Source organism: Manacus vitellinus, unplaced genomic scaffold, assembly GCF_001715985.3.
Source record: "Manacus vitellinus isolate BGI_N305 unplaced genomic scaffold, ASM171598v3 scaffold_3_pilon, whole genome shotgun sequence".
NCBI lineage: Eukaryota > Metazoa > Chordata > Aves > Passeriformes > Pipridae > Manacus > Manacus vitellinus.
Window position 1 is genome coordinate 7,735,582 of NW_021940535.1, and position 17,472 is coordinate 7,753,053.

General features: G+C 39.7%; 1 protein-coding gene across 1 annotated transcript; it reads right to left on the bottom strand.

Annotated features, from left to right (window-relative positions):
• Nucleotides 1–1,853: 1,853 nt before the first annotated feature.
• On the bottom strand, nucleotides 1,854–2,717 carry LOC103765571 (probable G-protein coupled receptor 141). Its single transcript, XM_008932524.3, has one exon. The coding sequence runs from the start codon at nucleotides 2,715–2,717 to the stop codon at nucleotides 1,854–1,856; it is 864 nt and encodes a 287-aa protein (XP_008930772.3).
• Between the last annotated feature and the right edge of the window lie 14,755 nt (nucleotides 2,718–17,472).

Genomic DNA, 17,472 nt, shown 5'->3' on the forward strand with positions numbered 1-17,472 from the left:
AACAAAGACAAATTCAGAGTCTTGCACCTAAGGAAAACTAACCCCGTGCACCAGCACAGGCTGAGGGCTGACCTGATGTAAAGCAGCTCGGTGTCCTGGTGGACAAAAAGCTGTCCATGGACCAGCAGCATGCCCTTGTGGCCAAGAAGGCCAACAGTGTCCTGGGGTGCTGTATCAGGGGTTAATTACACTGATACTTTTGGTCTGTGTTCGGCCCAGCCACCTGTGAAAGTTTTGTTCTTTCCCTGCCAAGTTATGAGAAAACAAGCACTGATAAAACGGAAACTTTTCTCCAAGGTTGCTTGAAGGAGAAATTGAAGACTATAGTGATGAAGGACGCCCCCAGACTCATTTGGAAAAGACTCCCCTGAGTGCAGTACGTGGGCGCAGGGAAAGCCACGCGTGCACAGAAGAGGTGCACTTCCATAACGAAGGGGGTGGGACTGAGGGCCTCTGGCTGGGCGGTGCTGGCCATGCCAGCCTAGGTTGAGGTCACTCAGTTAATTGTATAAAAGCAGATGGCGCTTTCTTGGAGGAGAGCAAGCTTCACATCAATGACAACTTTGCCTTTTGGCAGGGACGCCTACCAGTTTGTGAACTTACTGACTTTCCAAGGATGCAGCTTCTGGTAATTATAGGCATGCTAGGTTGGTAAGATAACTATGAGCAACAGCTGGGTAATTGGGGAGGTCATGCTGGGGGCTTATTTCTCTCTTCCTTTCTCCCTTTTTGGTTTGTTCACTTTGTTGGCCACTTCTTGGTAATAAATTTCAGTTTTGTTGAGCTTTCAATGGTGCCATGGTTTCAAGATTTCAGTATCTCGAATCTTCCCTAATACAGGTGCATTAGGAAGAGCACTGCCAGCAGGTTGAGAGAGGCGATCCTGCCCCTCTATTCAGCCCTAGTGAGGCCACATCTGGAGTGCTGTGTCCAGTTCTGGGCTCCTCAGTACAAGAGAGACGTGGAGCTCCTGGAGTGGAGGAGCCCTCCAGCAAGTGGCTACGAAGATGAGCATCTCTACTGCTCTGCTGGAGCATCTCAGCATCTCTCTTATGAGAAAGGCTGAGAGAGTTGGGCCTCTTCAACCCCAAGAAGAGACAACTGAGTGGGGCCCTCATCAATGTCTATAAGTATCTGAAGGCAGAGTGTCAAGAGGATGGAGCCAGGCTCTTTTTCGTGGTGCCAAGCAATAGACAAGAGGTATCAGGAAGAAACTGATGCATAGGAAGTTTCACCTGAAAATGAGCAAGAACTTTATTGTGTGGATGACCGAGCACTGCAACAGATTGCCCAGAGAGGTTGTGGAGTCTCTGTCACTGGAGATATTCAAGAACCTTCTGGACACAATCCTGTACAATGTACTCTTGGATGACCCTGCTTGAGCAGAGAGGTTGGACCAAATGACTCACTATGGTCCCTTCCAACCTTACCAATTCTGTGAATACTTCTCATTTAAATAAATTTAATGTCCTTGCTATCTAAAAATCACTAATATAAATGTCCTGGAAAGAAATTTATTTCTTCCATCTCTTCCCTTCAGTATCATAATTGACAGAAGTTGTTACACCTTCAGAGTAGACAACTTATTGATCACAGTAGGTTGTTGTTACTAAGACACTTTGAGGAAAAAAAAAAAAGGAATGGATACTTTTGCTGTCATTGCTAGAGAAGGGCAGCTGAGGAAGATCTTAACGAAGCTTCAGGGCATGACATCAGACAAAGTCTAGAGTAAGACTTGTGTTTGCCTTCAAGAGAGAAGATAAAAACCAGTAGCTTGTGCAAGCTACACAGTTTTATTTCTGCCAAAAGCCAGTATTGACACACTGCAACTGGATTTCCTGGTGGTTCACAGTTTAATGGGCTATCCCTGCTATGAAGCACAACATGTCCAAGCAGCACATTGTTGTTAAAGCTAAAAAAATTTCATTATATGTGAGTAGTTTATGGTCTTTATCAAGGTGGTAGTTTGGGATATAATATACTCTGAATACATGATGAGGCATAAAGCAGACTAATGTTATCAAGATGAAGAAGAAACTCTTTGCCTGAGCCCTGAATTCCACATGAGAGTTAATGTCAGGCCAGTATTTCACAGCCAGTCTACAGATCACCATCAGCTGGATTACGGTGAGCGCAGCACAAACTACCACCAAAATCCCAATCAAGCAGTAGTTTGCGATCACCATGTGAGGCTCTTGTATCTCCCCGTGGAACTGAAAGCATTTGGAGGGGTGATATATCTTAGAGGTGCCATAGTACGAAAGAAGAACAGGTGTGATGATCAGTGCTCCCACCAGCCAGACAGCACCCACCCAGGTTGTAGTGTAGCACTTCCTAAACTCGAGCCGGAGGAGGCGGATTATGATGATAGCCATGTAAAACACAAACGTGAGGTACATGTGGAGGTAGATGAGGGCACTCGCCAGCCTGCAGGCAAACCACCCGAATTTCCACTCCTGCAAAATGTAATAGCTGAGGCGAAAGGGGATGCTGAGTAGCATAAAGGTGTGCAGCACCAGGAGGTTGATGATGATAATGGTCATCACGGATTGTGATCTCCTTTGAAGCAACTGATGGGACATCATGATGATCCCAAGGATGCCACCAGCCAAGTTGATTATGTACAGGATTATGAGAACTGTGCAGAGCTTCTCTGAGGTGTCCAGAAGTGTGTCATTGGAGGAATGATTCTGCTGGGTTATGCTGCTGTTAGGCATTCTCCTAAACTCGTCTTTTGAAGGTTACTGAAAATGAAAAATAGAAGTGACACATTTTCTTTGTTACTTCCTTTGTCGCTAACTACGGAATGTCACAGTTTCATGAAGAGATACTGTACTGAATTGTATTTGAAATTATGTCATACCATGTAGTATACAACCTTATAACTGTTGTCATACTGCATATGACAGCAATAACCCATGCCTCACTGTTAAAAACACATTTTACATAATTATGAATGAGATTTTAATTTACTAAACTGCATTCTAGGATTTTTTTTCAGTTATTTGCCTCTAGATTCAACCACTTTAACAAGCCAAGACACTGTCTGTGTGTAAATTGTGCAAGTTTAATCTGCACTCATGTTATAAAGCTAAAATGGAAGATGGGAAAATACTGAAATATGAAGAGGTTGTACCTATCATGTGTACATGCTCTATGACAAAACCTGAGCCATCTTTTTAGCAGATTGGTGTTTGGGTGCTGAACATCCTTATGGTAGTAACTGTTTCTAGATACATAGAGCAAATTGAAAATAAAGATCTGCAGATGAAAATTCAATTGCTTCTTGCTTCAGCTCCAAATATTTTTGCTACAGAGTTTTACCTGAGCTACTCGACCATAAAAAATGATAAAAGCTAGAAGTTAATTTAAGAATGATCTTCTGAGAGATATAATACTTTTGGCCCTTGTTGAAGATAGTCACAAAAAGCTACATTCTTATTTAGATTTAAGGCAAAATGTGGACTGTTCAGTTGTTTGGGCTTGCATACAGATTTTTGTACAAGTACATGGGGAGAGCACGCAAGGTAGATACATCCTTTGTTAATGAAATCTGTCCTTATCTTAAAGAGAGTTTTGAAAGAACAAAGTAAGAGTTGAATAATCATTTCTTAAAAAGGCAGCATCTCTCTCTGATTCCTTTGAAGTTCAAAATCAGTAAACTTGTTTTAATAGGCAATTCTTAATTCTGTTGCACTCGTCTGTAAAGTAATAGACTGAAACTGCAGAACATTTTCAGAGAAGCTTCTTATTTATGAAGCATCAGGCAAAGCATCTTTAGAAGGCCAAGAATGATATAAATCTTTCTGTTTACTTCCCTTTAAAATGTATGACCTTAGAAGCATTTAAATGTTTAAAATTCATACCCACCTAATAGTCCAGAGACACACAGGAGAAATTTGCTTTCCCAGAAACTTTGCTATAACAAAAGTTTTACAAGGAAATTAATTTTCCAATGTATATTGCTAATATTTCAAAATGGTTTTAAGAAGGTACAATCTTTTTGTTGTTCCAAACATCATAGTTATGGCTTAATGCCTACATTTTATATCACTCAGAAATAGATTACATTTTTTTCACCATTTATAGAAATAAAATAGTTGAATTTTACCTTATAATCTCTTATTTTTGTGACTTCACCCTTTGCCATTTCACACAGCTGTAGCATATGTAGTAACCAGCGTGAAAAAAGAGCCTTTGGTATTAGTGTTTGACCGAGAATGGCTGAGGGTTTTCTCAGCCCACATACAGGAAGGAACAAGCCTTTCCTCTTACTTCACTGTGATAGTAATCTCAAACGTTCAAGATCTAATGTTCTTTCGATCACGCAGAGAGAAATGCTGAAAAGCTGCTGAGCTGTCAGAGACTATCGTTGTGCTTGGACCCATACAGACCCATAGAGGTAGTCAGGACCACTGCCCACAATTTGGTCAGTCTCGGAGCTCAGATGGGCATTGAGCCCATACAACTACCACAAGTTACTGCATTTTGCTGCTTAACAAGTAAGAAGTGCCACTGATCAAGAGAAGAAATTTACAACCAAGCAAAGGACGTTTTCCTTATGCATGCACGTATCCCTCTAAACTTGTTTTATGTTTAATAATTAAGCTAAGTGTGCTGGAATAACAAAGTGTTTAGCACAGTTAACAGAAGATTTCACTCTAACATATTATTAGATCTTCTAGAATTCAGAGATTACTCACTGTTTAAATACTGTAAGTAAAAAAACCTGCAGACATATATGAAAAGCAACTTCAGAGTTTCTGCTGGTAATAAAAAACATAAAAATGCCAGTGGGCCTTGAAAATTATGCCCGAACCACCGACATCAACGCTGACCCCAAACTATATCATTAGTATAAGGTAGCTCACTAAAAAGGAAAGCTTTGAGTGAGGTCTCTTCTAGAGACATTAAAAAGCAGTTTCTTCACTAGAAATTAAACAGAAAAATGTTAGTCCAGTTTATTTTTCAATTACGATTGGGGAAAAAAAAAGTAGACTTCAATGAGAGTCATCACTACTCAAATAGTTTTGTGAGCAATAACATAAAACCAATTCCAGCAGGGCTGAACTAATATTGATCCTGCCATCATGAAATCATCTTCTGCTGTGGATGAGAGGATGATTCTCTCTGAGAGGCTCCTTTTGTATTAATTACAGTGTTAGGAAGAACAAGATGTGAAAGAGAAGTAAAGAGATAGAAGTAAAGAGATACAAAGACTAAAAATAAAAAGAAAAGGGTCAGTAAGAGAAACAGGAAGGGTTGTGAGGGTGAGAAAGAACGTACAAACAGCAGCCTGTGGTCTGTGAGATAGCCTCTGGATAAACTCTGAAAGCTTTGAGAGAACAGTTACCATTTTATCTAGACTAGGATTCAGAATGGGAGGGATGCCCATTTTGGATGCTCCATATACTTGTGGGCTTGTGATAAAAGAACAGTGCAATTGTTCCATCAGAGCACTAAAGGAGAACAGCTGCATGATTAATGGTACTCACCAGGTGTGGTTCCAGCATCACTTAATCCCACATAGTGACAGGCTGCTGCCTGACATTGTAGTGATGGTGGTTGGATGGCAAAACAATCCACCACTTCTGCAGAAACGCACAGGAAGGTAGCAAACAGCCTGGGTGTCAGGAACGGCAGGTTTCCCTGGGTTAGAATGATCATGAAACCACACCCACAGCCTCTGGGTGAAGCAGGGAAATGCCTGCTACCTTATGCTCTGAGCACAGGACTTGAAGTGATCCACAAAACTTGACACACCAAGTAATAATCAAGAGAAGACTTGAAGAAATTGCATTCCTCAAATGGTCACAAATGCCAGCACTCCAGACAGAGTCAAATCAGACTCTGAAACTGAGATCTTTGAGCACTGTCTTACCTTGATGAGTCCAGTCCGAGCTCTTTGGATGTAAAATGAGGCCAGAACCCAGCAAAGATGTTGCATAGATAATTCTCTTGTCTCCTTGGGGATAGTGCTGTTGGCTGGCACCAAAACTGCTGGAGGCCAGAAACTGAACTTCTCAGTGTTTTCATACCTCTGAGTCGCTTTCATCTTGAAACATTTCTTGAAGCTTGTATGTTGAATTTGCTCAGTGTGCTAACCTTTCATCTTCAGGTTCTTCAATTAAATTAAAAGAAAAAAAAAACACTCAAAACTCAACTCAGCCCTGTAAAGTAGGTTTTAAGTTAGTTTGTTATTTGAGTGCAAAAGGAAATTGAGTCACATCAGTCTGTTCAAATGAACAATCAGCTCTAGTGTTGGCTTCTTACTTAGACAGCACATAGGTTGCCTTGACCATTGAGAGAAGAGGAACAAGGCCTGTTGGATGTTTAGAGATGGGATGAGTCTCTATGGAAGTGCCACTGTCGGTGCCCATGTGTCGGTGTGTCAGAGTTCCTTTAAGCAGGGCTAAATTCACAGTAGAACTCTAACTTTTTCATTTCATTTTTACATGACTTCCTCTGCCTCCTCTGTCAGTTTACAAAATTGATATGTTTTCTGGTCAGTATAACAGCAATCAAGGTTTCACATACGAGCTCAACCATAAAACTGTGCTGCCTTGTGCTACTGGATAGATTTTCAGTTTTAGCTACTTCCAACCTAGGGTCATAACTGCTAATTATTTAAATGATTCATTAATATTAACCCTCTATTGCTACCTAACTATAAGAACTGAGCTATAAACAACAGTAAATTAGGGAATACGTGTGTTATACTTTTACATACTACTTTTTCTGTGATTGCAAATGCAATCACAGTTCTTGCTGTCTCACTCCCACCCTGTTAGATATGAATAACAGGTATCAAACAGTGAGAAAATCATACTTCATGGTTAGGAAACCTGCAGGATAATCCATTTAATTTGCCAATCCCACCCACCTATGCATCATGAAGAATTTACTAACTTCAGCCAGTAAACAGTCAACAAGGTTAGCAGAAGAGTTTTGATTCTTGGGCTAATCTTCTAATTACTTGGTTGCAGATTTACTGAGAGATTTCTCAGGCTTTGTCAGGATGGAAGAGCTATCTGGCTTCTCTGTGTATTAGAAAGAGTAATATATTGTTGCCTTAGTCATGCCTATTTAATATGCCTCAAAAGTAGACATTATGTTTTATATAAATAGAAGTAATATATCATGGACTTCTGTGGAGAAATTTGGTGGAGTATATCACAGGCAGGCTATGATTTACCTTTTGAAACAAAACTGTTATTTATTGGGTTTGGCGCAAGGAAAAGAGATTTATTAACATAAATTCAGGAACTTGTCATTTTTCTCCTGTGCTGGAACATACCAGTTGAGTAATAAATTAGAAGATTCATGAAATAGTTTTGTCCTACTGTTTGGTCTAGTTGCCCTCCAACACCTGTAGTGGCAATAAAGTTTCTGCTGCTTTAGCTTATTCCAAAAAATTGAGAGTGCTGGCTATAAAGTACCATTGTACTCAGAAACAGCTGCAGAGAACCACATGTGAGTCAAGGATCTGGCTCTGACAGTATAAACTTTTCCTGGTCCCAGATACTTTCCTTTCTGCTTGCCCATGCTGTCACTCATTGTCTTTGTCAAACTTACTTCCCTTTGTTTTCAGCCTCACAGCCTTTCTCAGAAGCCTGAATTTCAAGGGATAGCCCCACACAATACTACTTTATCTCATTTCTCTAGTTCTGTTTGATAAATAAGGTCACAGACACAGAATCTGAATTCTTCTTTCCTGATACTAATACACAGAATCAACAAGCTTTGCAGCAATTAGATCCCTGAAACTAATTTTTGCTTGACTCAAAGTTGGGCAAGGCTTAATCTTTATTAAACCAAAAAGCAATTAGGAAGAAACTACATAAACCAATTAACTCATGCAGGAAAGCATGATGGCAGTTTTCAGTGAGTTACAGGAAGCATGGAGGGTGCCAAGAACACACAGGTGGTGCTTTCAGGTGGGGTGGAGAGGTTGATTTTGGGATTTTTCTCTCCCTCTACTCCACTCTGGTGAGAACCCATCTGGAATACAGTAGCCAGTTCTGGGGCCCCAATATAAGAAGGATGTGAATGTGCTGGACCAAGTCCAGAATAGGCCACAAAATGATCAGAGATCTGAAGCATCTCTCCTATGAAAACACATTGAGAGTGTTAAGTTGTTCATCCTGGAGAAGAGAAGGTTCCAGGGAGACATTTGAGAATCTTCCAGTACATAAAGGGGTCCTAAAAGAAAAGATGGAGAGGGACTTTTTACAAGGACATGTAGTAAGAGGATAAAGGGTAATGGTTTAAAACTGAAAGGAGAAATTTAGATTAGCTATGAGGAAGAAATTCTTTACTGTGAGAGTAGTGAGGCACTGGCATAGGTTGCCCAGAGAAGTTGTGGATGCCCCATCCCTCATAGTATTTAAGGCCAGGCTGGATGGGTCTATGACTAACCTGGTCTAGTGAAATGAGTCCCTGCCCATAGATGATATTTGAGGTCTCTTCCAACCCAAGCCATTCTATGGTTGGTTTCTGAATTTGGGTTGTTTTTCCGAATTCCTATTGATCTTACACTCTGCGAGATCTTACAACTGTGTGTTTGTGACCATCTCTCACAAAAATGAGCTTTATCTTTACTGAGGGAAGTTTCCCATTTTTCTAGAAGAAAAGCAAATGCTCATGTTCTGGATGGAGTTGCAGAAAGAGAACTGGAAGACAGGAATGAGGACACTGAATATAAAAAAAAGGTTGCATTTGTCAGTAAATTACTTTATAATTTGATGAGTCTGGTGTCTAGAGGCCTGTCACCCCAGTTTCATCAAAACACATATCCCAAATAGTGCAATTACTAAAAAAACAAGGCAAAAGAGGATTTTGAACTACTGAGAACTTGAAGTATCCTATATCAACTCTGCAGGACTGAAACCCATGAGTGAATCAGAAAAAAATGCATTAACATTTATCCTTATGGTTGTTGAGTGGGAATCATATCAATAGTGTGAATTCTGAGATACAAAAGAAATTAAATATCAGTATGAAATAGAATACCTTGAGCACCTTCAAGAAATAGTGGTAATATTTCATTCTGTTCTCAGTGGTGGAAAATAGACTGGTTGTGAAACAAGATTTTTTTAGTTCCTGTCACTAAATAGAGAACCAAATACAAAATCCAGGCTGCAGGCTACCAGACATTTCTGATTTAATTTCCTGTGGGATATCCAAAGATGCCTAGAGAAACAAAAGCGAGCTTGAAATTTGAAATTTGAACTAATTTTGGCTAGTGGATGCCACCACTGGCATCCCTGGAAGAACATATAGGGTCAAGGTTTGGAAAACCTCCAGTGGGGCAATCCCACAAGCAGAGGAAACTCCAAAGCCGAGGCCATTTGTGCAGTGGACTAAGTGCTGTATTTACAAAAACTGACCCTCTCACCTTCAGAGTGCCTTGTCCATAGCATGGTCACCACTGCAGAAGAAAATAGAGCAGAGAAAAAGGAAGTTCTACAATACTCAATGATAGAAGTGGCTTAAAGCATTGTGCAGGCAAGAATAATGTGATAGGATTTAAAAAGAGAGGCTAATCATGTATTTAAAGTATACCTCCTCCCTGCCCTGCCTTGAAAAAGGTTCTGTTGACTCCTTCAACGAGGCCAGTTAGCAGCCAGGAATGAACCCATGTGCTGGCAACTCCATCCCCCATGGTAAGACAAGGGCTTCCAGCAGACTCGTACATTTCTCAGAGCAGAGTTGTCATTTTGTATTCTAATCACAAATGTCAATGGTGTCATCAGATCTGGAAACTCAATGGTTTAGTGAAAGACTGACAAAGTTACCAAAAAAATAGCATCTCCACCAGGGTCTCTCTCTAGGCTTTGGGTTTATTTTGGAAGCAAAGCGCCCAGTTCCTCCTCTTTTCATGAGGAGGTTGCAGACCTCTTCAATGAAACAGTGATTACCCTGGCTTCTCTAACTTACATCCGGGCTAACATGTCTGCTCCTTCTAATCTTATAATATTGATAAGTAGCAACCACAGGCTCCTTACAGAAGGGTATTCCTTTACAGGAAACAATAAATGTCCTTTAAGAAAAAAGACATTTAAAACAATAAAGCAGACTCTACGCTTATTTAGATCTTACCCAGGTTTGCTGTTTGCTGAAATGTGAGGAACCATTACTCGAGAGAATCATAGAATCACAAAAGGGTATGGGTTGGCAGGGATGTGAAAGATCATCTAGTTCCAAACAACCCGCCCCCATGAATACGGATACCACTCACTCAGGGCCCAATCCAACCTGTCCCAAAGCAAGTCATAAAGGCTTTTTGCTCATTATATTGGATAATATCTATAACATTGTATATATTGTACATATTATTAAATAATCAAGCCACATTCAGCATTTGGAAAATGAAATAACAATGTAATTTCTGATGCCTTTTTTGCTACTTGGGAAATCTCTGTGCTTCCATTATACGTGGTGTTTACAGGAATGAAATGAAACAAATGCCATGCTATATGTCTGTTTATACATCATACTCTCAACATATGGCAAAGAGAATATGTATAACATATCAAAATGTTCGCATACTAAAATGATCATGATTTTAAGTACCATCAAACTGTCTACATAGATTTATTCAATAGCTTTCACTGTTTGTTTGTTTTCTCAGTTCAAGGACTTAAGGAATTACTGTAACTGTAGGAACATTTCTGCCCTAGAACATAGATGGGCCATGAAGCCAATTAACATATTTTAAGCTAACTCTATGAAAACGAAATATGTGATAGGTTGCAAATGAACTGTTTAGCAGAGTCCTGTTGGACTTATCTTTCTGTTACAACAAAAATAGATTGTAGAACAAAAGAATAGGATGGAGTGGAATATTTAAAATGATTAATTTAATTGCTATTCAACCACCAGTAGTTCTTAGAAATGAAGGATGGGGAAAGCCTTTGTTAATGCAGATGACAGAGAAAATTGGTTATCTCTATGAGCAACGTGAGGTTACTTTATAAAATCTTTTGCTCAACCAAAGTAATTTTTGAATGACTGAAACTCAAATGAGTACAGGCTTGAAACTTGAATATTTTAATGCATCAATTGTGAACTGAAGAGAGACATGGAGAGTGGGAGACAATAACGACAACCTGCCGCTCCTAATATTGTCCCACTCTAAGAAATCTGTCAGCTTCAGAGATATAAGATAGGACTACCTTTAAAAGCATAAGAGGATCTTTAGGGTTCAGCAGTTACTTTTCTATGAGGATAGAAGCAGCCCTTCTTTGGATGCTTTTTCTTCACTTTATGTGGGAGCAGGCAGGGGCTATGCTGTGGCCAATGTTTTTGAGTGCCAAAAAGCCTCTCCTGTCTGCTTCTGACTGACAGTCTCTGAGCAAGTATGATGGAGCAGAGGTTAGGAACTTACTTCTCTTCGCCTAAAAATTAGGTAGAGGAACAGCTCCAGACCCTAAAATAACATTAAATCCATGCAATCTAGCACAAATATTTCACTTGCTAGTGATGTACTCCTTTTCCAAAGAGCAGAGGGAAAGAATGAGGCCTAGGCAGGAAGAGGAGAGACTGCTGGAAGCTCTTGTAGCTCTTGTGTCCAACACAAGAGGAGGAATTAAACACCCACGGCATTTAGAAATTGAGGGAAATGCTCAGCCCCAGGGGCAAAGCCTAGAAAAGAGGATAGAAAAGTGCTTAGAATTGGATGAGACAACTGAGAAATACTCAAAAATTTCAAAAAGGAAAAAGTAAATCAAAATGAAGTTGAATAGCAGGGCTAGGAAAAGTTGAGTTGCTCTTGTTCAGTTGAAGCAAGTGGAAGGGGAACTTTGCCTTTTTCAGGCAGGTGCAGCAGGAGCAGGACTTGATAGAACCCACACTGGGCTACTGCATGTCTGAAAAGGCATCTGTCGTACTTTTCATATAGAGAGATTCATTCATAGGATAAGTATACATTCCAGAAATAAATAAAAGGAGAAGCTGATATTTCTTTAATCATAGCTGGTAAGCTACTAACATCCATGCTAACTTGCCTGACTAATCTCCTATTGGGCAGTGACAGTGTTGTCAGATGTCTGTTTGTACAGACCTCCAGGACCTCAGGAGGTACAAACCTTTCTGTAGGGAAATGCAGTTGTCTGGACTGTGACATAATCAAAAGGTCCTTAAGTCTTTGCTCAGCTCTTATTTCAAATACCTATGAGAAAAAAGTGATTACACTTAACAGAGTGTCATAGAACTAGCTGAAGCCAGCTCAGATTTTATACATTATAATACTTTTAGATAAGTTTCCTGTATACCTTTGAGACAAATAGAAGCCAAAAAATCAGCACAGGAAGTTCTCTGCCTTATCAACTATTTCTTTCTCACTCGGAGGTCCATTCTGTGTTCATATGAAAGCCTTCAGGGTAGTACTGGCCTTAGCATCCTATGGCTGCCTTCCAAGGATAAAGGGGCAGGCGACTGTTTCCCCAGGGTTATCACTGACCCATACAATGGATTTGCTCTGCAAAATGTTTCACCTCATGCAGCACCCATTTGTGTGAGGAGGTTTTCCATGCTCCAAATATCACACTCAATTACCTACTCCTACCACATGTAACATCCCTTCAGCAGCTATTTACTCACTATGAGAAATAAGTTCAGGGGGAAGATTTTCTTTTCAAGAGGGTCATATCTTTCCTCTAAGGAAATTCTGATCTCCTTGGAGATTTATTTCACTTAAAACTGAGAGAGAGAAAAAGCTGCCTTAAATATGATTAATAATTTGATCTTAAGCGTAGATGAAAATCAGAGAGGAAGTTTACCTACATGTGTTTCAAGTGCACATTTTCAATGTACAAAATATCAGAATAATTGTAGTAGAAACAAGCATCTCTAAAAACATTATATCTAGCTGTAAACCCGAAGGCCTAATTAATCTAAAAATTCAAAATTATGTTCCTTTGCAACAGAAGATGCAAACTCTCAAAAATAAATCCAGGGATTATGTTCTCAGTTCAAAGGAGGACAGTGAAAGGGCCAAGTAATTCTCTCACTTCTTACTTCTTTTTCTTTCTCACTAAGCATGGTTTTAGACAAGATTGTCAAAGCATTGTTAGCCCGCATCAACTAGTTGCTGCCTATGAGAAGCTAAAAATTTATTGATTTAAAAGTTCTTTGTTATATCCTCCTGATATTTCAAAATCCTCCTGATTAAAAAATGAATAAATAACAGGCTTTTCCTGTTTGAGCCTTAGGGATTTTTTTGCTGTACATGTTCAAATTTAAAAATTTGAATAAAAATAAGATTGTATAAACCCAATTTTATTTTCTAAACTAAAGCTCTTTGGTGCAACCTGAAGCACCAGTTTAAGGAATTTTACAACCTTTCAACTATTTCTTTAAAAGTGTGGCTTAAATTCTTTCTGGCAGCTAAGCTAAGCCCTCACTCATTTTCCCCAAAGGGATGGGGGAGAGAACTGGAAGAGCAAAAAAGAGAAGAAAACTTTTGGGTCAAGATAAAGACAGTTTAATAAGTGGGGGGGGAGCAAGGAGGGAACAAAGAGAAACATAAGTTAACCGGTGCAAAAGGGATCATCCCTCACCACCAGAAACCAATGCCCTTCCAGTCTTTTGGAAAAGTTCTCCCTTCCCAGTTTTACTGCTGAGTGTGATGGTATGATCTTTGGTCAGTTCAGGTCAGGTGTCCCAGCTGCATCCCTTCCCCTCCTCTTACCCACCCTCAGCCCACTATCTAGAGAGTCAAACTGGTAAAACAGAGAAGATGTTGGTGCTACATAACTATGGCTCAGCAAGAGCTAAACCACTGGTGTGTTATCAATACTGTTTTGCCACTAATCTAAAACACAGCACCATATGGGCAGATGTGGAGAAAAATTACTCCATCCCAACCAGAGCCACTACAGAAAAAAAAAAAATCACAATTGTGAAGAAAATGGTTGAAGTATTCTGAAAATGTAAAAAAAAAATTAATAATTTCAAAATGAAATCTTTTGTTTGGAAAAATTAAAAAAGAAATATTCACAAATCCATTTCTGGAATATGGATTAATCCAGGAAAAAAATCTTCCTATGGCGCAATTTTCATCTGAATGAACCAGTAAAAAGGACCATATTACTTCATATTTTTTCTAAAAACATTTGTCTCTACTAGCAAAAATATCACAGTTTGTAGAAGAAAGCAGGGACAGAGTAAGTTGTAAAGGGTTTGGTCACTGGAAGATGGGGCATATCAGGTGAGTGAGAGCTTCAGGTGTGAGAGTCAAACATGGCACTGAAAGAGACCTGAAGAGGAGCTGCCAGAAACAACTGGCAGTCAGTTAAAAATAAAGCTCCTCAGTGCTAGATCTGATAACCTTCAACATCCTCACCATGAGCTGTGTGACTAGACAGAGCTTTGTGTATAACATTGAGTGGGAGGGAGCAGTAACGAGCTGGAGGCCGGGGCTGCTGTTCACAGGGACCTCAGCAGGCTGGGGGAATGGTGGTCAGTCTCTCCTCTGCTGTAATTTAGTTAATTGTGCCTTGGGGCAGACAGCTGTCTGGCTGTTGGTAAAACATGCTTTGTAAATGAGAGAGAGCAGATAAGATTATGGAACCCCATATATGTTGTTTGTCAGATCACTTTTTAAGTGCTAAGGGCTTTGGGTACAACCAATAAAGTTTGGATCACAAACACTCGGGGGAAGCAGAGGGGCAGGCACTGATCTCTTCTCGCTAGTAACCAGCAATAAAATGCGAGGAAAAGGCATAAAGCTGTGTCAGGAAAGGTTAGGGTGGATATTAGGAAAAGGTTCTTCACCCCTAGGGTGGTCAGGCACTGTAACAGGCACCCCATGGAAGTGGTCATGGCCCCAAGTCTGTCAGAGCTCAGAAAGTCTTTGGACAGTGTTCTGGGGCACATGGTGTAATCCTTGTGTTGTCCTGTGCAGGGCCAGGAGTTGGATTTTGATGAGCCCTGTGGGTCCTTTCCAGCTCAGGATATTTTGTGATTCTGTGATATTCATAACAATTTGAGAGTGGTGTAGCTGTGGGTCAGGAGGCCCAGAGGAGGTGTTTGGATTCTACATCCTTAAAGATTTTCCAAACACAACTACACACAGTCCTGGGCAGCCTCATCTAACTTTGAGTTTAGCCATGCTTCGAGCAGAGATAGGACTAGATGATCTAGAGAGATATCTTACTATCTATTTTTGAATGTGATTTTAAGTCATCTTAATACCACAGAGGCAAATCTTCCTTCCACATCTTAACTTCATGTTCATAGCTTTGTGAAGGTTCAAGTTACTAAATTTGGTTACTAAATATAGTAACTAACTTGAAGCAATTACTAATGTGGAACATTTAATAACACAAATTTAAGTTATCATTTGCTCCTACACACATCCTGACCTCCAGAACAAGATTTTGTCCTTGCTATTATTTTATCAGCTCAATACTTTGCTGTTATAGCAGAAATACCCCTTGACATTAAATTACATGAAACCACCTTGGTCCAACATAATTATTACTTTTGTCATTTTTACTTCACCAGTAACTGTAGTGGCTTCACACTCCTACACATTTTTGCAAAAGGTGTTGTTATGGTGATGCATTTCACATGCTGTATTTCTTCAGATGTCTCTACTACCACTCTTTTGTGTCCCTTGTGTAGCTAAATATGCTCACGAGTGACCAGTTTGGGGTATTTAACCAAAGAATAGTTGAGATTTTTCTTGCAGATTCTTTTTTGTCTCACAGCTTGGCTTTACTTATTTCTCTGAGAACTAACTGCTTGCTCTCTAACTAACTGCTTGCTCTCTTTCACTTGTCATGTTTTTCACTTATTCTTGAAATTTTGAGCTTCATGTTCTTCACGTTCATTGGGGTGTTAAGTTTGCTGGTGGTGTTTGCCATCCTTGTTTGCTGTCCACACCCTACTGCTGCATTACAAAGAGCTCTAACTCCTCAGAAGCATCAGAGAAGGCTCAGCCTTTCAAAATTCTTAGTCCACTGAACATTAATACCACTCAGCAAAAGAGGAATCAGCTCAGATTTGCAGTCTCCCACTTTCATGCGTGATTATTTTTCATTATTTTATTTGTGACTTGGTTTCCACGTTGGTTATTGTTGAGACAAAGTAAAGTGCATGAAAAGTGTGCAGCAACCATTCAGTAGCCCTGAAAGGAGCATATTCTTGAATATCAGAGCAGTGCTACAGTAAATTGCCTCTTTATTTATTACAATAGTGCATAGAGAGGAGATAACAGCAGAGCTAACAAGTCTTTGCATATATATGGGTTACATTTGTAATGAGAAACAACTCCACTAATTAACTCTGCTCCCTAATGAGATTAAATTCCTACACTAAAAGACCTTTATAATAAAGTCAATACAAACACAAAGTATATCAGTTTCTAACTCCTTCATTATGGTAAGGAGACATAAAAAATATCATGTTTCTATACTGTCATGGAACAGTAAGCACTGACAGGGAGGAGGGGGAGCTTAGTGTTGGTAAGCTGAGGTTGTTCCAGTTTCCACAAAAACCTCAATAGTTTCCTTCCCTCATTCCTTCTTTACCTTCATACATGTAGACTGGTAAATCAGTGAATCATTATTTCTCATTTTTTAAGTTAATATTTGGAAAAAACTTGATACATAAACTTGCATATGTAAATTCATTAAAAACAATGTAAGCTCAAATTGTAAGCTTGAGTAGAAGATATCAAACAGCATGTTTTTCCATTGAGCTCACAATTATTTTCATGAATGAGTCAATGGTGACGAGGTCTGCTGACACTTTGATTTTGCCAATAAGTAGTGGATGATATCCAAAGGAAGAGAGGCTGAGGTGAGCCTGCACCTGGGATGGGTTCCAAGCAGAGCTGAGTACTGTGCACATTTTATTACCAAGTGGTGAGCTGAATTCTTAGCAAACTTCATAAAGCATATTCCCATAGATCAATCCCATGCATTATTGTCTGCCATCCACTCTATGAGCACCTCCATAATATGCTGTATAGATGCTCTACTATTCTTTCCTTTGAGAGTGTCCTGGTTTTCCATGTTCCAAGCTGAACCAAGGTCACAAATACTTCAGTTCTTGCATGACTTGAGTAATGAATTATGTTCCTTCATGACCCTGCAATACAATAGGGTCTTCAAAAGTGAGAAAGATGTCAAAAAGCTGTAGAGCTACCTCAGCTGCTTTTTTTTGAGGATGGAGAACACAAAGCTTGGTGATGCAGTCCTGGTACATCATTATCCACTTCAAGCTGCCTAGACACATGGACTGCATATTAATAAAGTCAATTTGCCCTTGTGCTATGTTCCTTGTTCAGAGTAGACCAGTCAGCAAACCATCCCAAGTAGTGTCTTCTCTTTTCTTGGCACACTACACAGAAGGTTTTTGAAGTGCTCAACAGCAGCTCTGGTGATGTCTGCATATTTAAATGACAAGTGTTTTATGGCACAGTTGTGGCCACCATGGCCAGTAGTCGTGTACTTTCATGAT